This window comes from Vombatus ursinus, unplaced genomic scaffold, assembly GCF_900497805.2.
Source record: "Vombatus ursinus unplaced genomic scaffold, bare-nosed wombat genome assembly UNPS02014948.1, whole genome shotgun sequence".
In the NCBI taxonomy this organism is placed as follows: Eukaryota; Metazoa; Chordata; class Mammalia; order Diprotodontia; family Vombatidae; genus Vombatus; species Vombatus ursinus.
Window position 1 is genome coordinate 25,371 of NW_020954726.1, and position 2,859 is coordinate 28,229.

General features: G+C 43.1%; 1 protein-coding gene across 1 annotated transcript in view; it reads right to left on the reverse strand.

The window, feature by feature from the left end:
* Positions 1–1,100: 1,100 nt before the first annotated feature.
* The window catches only part of ZG16B (zymogen granule protein 16B), an 11,018-nt gene continuing 9,259 nt past the window's right edge, over positions 1,101–2,859 (reverse strand). Inside the window, exon 3 of the mRNA XM_027845048.1 lies at positions 1,101–1,392. Within this exon, the coding sequence (XP_027700849.1) occupies positions 1,101–1,392 (292 nt within the window). The remainder of the gene's footprint in view (positions 1,393–2,859) is intronic.

A 2,859-nucleotide genomic window follows, 5' to 3' on the forward strand; every position in this document is an offset into this window, starting at 1 on the left:
ATAACATTTTTGAAGTGCTTAGCCACAGTGATTTGCACACATAGTCACTATATAGATGTTAGCTATTATTATTATAGGAGGGAGCTCATAATATATTTAACAGAAAAGGTCACAAATTGCCATCATTCCTTCCATTTGCTTTGAATTTCACAGTTTATAAAGCATTCTCCTTCCAACCTTATGAGGTAGCTCAGTGCAAAATTATTTCCCCCTTTTTACAGATGAGGAAACTGAGTCAGGGGTGGGGTAGGATGGTTAGAGTCAATCCACCACGGCCCCATAGCTTTAGTAAATGTCAGAATCACGACTTGAACCCAGGTTTCCTTACTGGTGATACCCTCAGTGTTCTAATACCCAAAGTTCAGAAAAAGGACATGGGGAAAGTACCCAAATATTCCTTGGACTTGAATACACATCCTTCATGGCCTTTTGGTCCTACAGGAAGTAATCAAAGGATTGCTATCTCCTAAACTTACTCAGTTCCCCTTGCCACAGCAGACAGCCTCTATTTTTCCTGTTTTGAGGGTTTCTTATATCAGAGTGAGAACCTCTGTTGCTACCACATTTGTCCCCATTACCCCCAAATTCATTTCCCAACAAAGAACACAGTTTACAACCTGGGACACAGCTTTTGCAGAAGCTTTATTGACTGATTAGACTCTTAAATCTCCTCAGGGTATTCTCCCCCATCACAATCTTAACTCCTTTCCTCCCTTCACTTTTAGACCAGCAGCTTCCAGGGGAGTGGCATCACCTGGGTCATGGGTACCCTCTCCCCTCCCAGATTCCAGGGTCCTTAAGCCAGCCATTTGCTCCAGGTCCCTGGAAGAGTAACCCAGGTCATGGTATAGCCTTAAAAAAACTCAGGGTAACTATAGCTTTAGAGCTTTTCCTAGCAGGGAGAAATGGCTTAGTAGAGCAGGCAGTAGTTGTAGGATGCTAAGCAGCAGCGTTGTTAAGTTGAGGTGCCTTCAACGGGGACCCAGCTGAGGTGTCTTGGGAAGCCCTTTGATGTTTTCAGTAGACCCAGCTGAGGTGTCCTCGGCAGGGGCTCATTTAGGTTTCCATATTATTCCACCTATGGTGGTTATTTCAGGAATTTATGACCACTTACATATCAGTTTTTTGATACATATAGCCTCATATACACCCTTGATGCCACTGAGCACCATATTCCCATGAGGGGGGGATTCATCAAACTTCTTGCCGACAGGCTTCCCGAGTTTAAAAATTCTCCCAGCGCTGGTTTCGATCTCCAAATAATGGATACAGGCCCCACCGTGGCTTGACACTTTTGTTATGCCTTCCCCGTCCCAGAGTGTGATGTCTTGTGCATTGCCCACTGAGACTCCGTATGTGGAAGTCCACTGATCATTCATTTTTACCTGTATGCTGGAAGAAAAAGAAAATTTTAAAATTCCTTTGAACCCGAGTTACCTCCCCCAACCTTTGTCTCTGGATAGGGAAACACTTCTCCAAACTGGATAGTAAATTATGGGAGAGAAGTTGGGTGTTGGCAGAGAAGTTGGGGGTTGTTCATAGTTTCTGTTCTGAGGGGCAGCTAGGTGGCACAGTGGATAGAGCACTGGTCCTGGATTCAGGAGCACCGGAGTTCAAATCTGGCCTCAGACACATAACATTTACTAGCTGTGTGACCCTGGGCAAGTCACTTAACCCCATTGCCTAGCCAAAAAACAAAAACAAAAACAAAACAAAACAAAACAAAACAAAAAAAAAAAACGTAGTTTCTGTTCTGAGTAATCTCCAGGAAAGGTGATTCTACAGCCTCCATTGGATGTTGTATAGCCAGAAATTCTTTCATGATGTGTTATCTCTGTAGGGACATTTGTAAGACGCTGTAGTGGAAAGAATTCTGAACTTGGAGCAAAGAGGCCATGGTTCAAATACTAGTTCTCACCCTTATTACCTGGATGATGTTGAGCAACTGATGTCACCTTTTTAGGTCTCATTTTCCTCATCTGTAAAACTAGGGATAGTAATATTTGCACTGCCTGCCTCACAGACTTATTGTGAGGAAAACACTTGACAAACTTAAAAGGGCTAAATATATGTGAATTCTGATTTCCTTGTCTCCAGTTCAGTATCAAGGCAAGTTTCTTAAATGAGCCTGTGTCCCATCTATATCTTTAAGGTCTATCAGTTCTCATTTATGTTTTTCTCTCATATTTTTTTCTGGGGCCCTTCCTGCCCTCGTGTTCTATTTTATGTTTCAAGAGTTCTCCCAGATCTGACATTCTATACTTGAGCTCTTCAAGCTCTGGCATTTAGTGGTTCTGTAATTGGACTAGGTGATTTCCAAGGTCTCTTCCAGCCCTAAGTGATGTTCTGACCTAGACATTTTGGTGGAAGGCCCAAAGAAAGAAAGTGGCTCATTAAGAAAGTTCTAGGGAACAGGACAGAGGTGCTCTCAATGGTAGATGTGTTATAGGAACTGGAACTAGATGAGAACCCCTGCATGGTGGTGATGAAAATCTGGGAGCAAAATGGAAGGAGAGACATTTAGAACCAAGGAAGGGCTCTTGGTCTGTCTTCCCTTCCCTAAACAAGCCTTTGGATACCCCTTAAGCTATTACCTCATCTCCCATCTTGCCTTTGGTGTAGCCCTTACTAGCTTGCTGCCTTCACTTTCTTACCACCCACATACTCCTCCTCCTCTTGCAAGCCAACTTCTGTCTCCACCACTCCATTACAACTGCTTTCTCCAGGCACTAATGACTTCCTAAGCACCTTTTTTTTCTTTTAATGACACAGCACTGTTATCTATGTGTGTCTTACTCAATTAGAAAAACTAAACCGTTTGTACATCCATGTGTTAGACCGTAAGCTCCCCAAGGTACT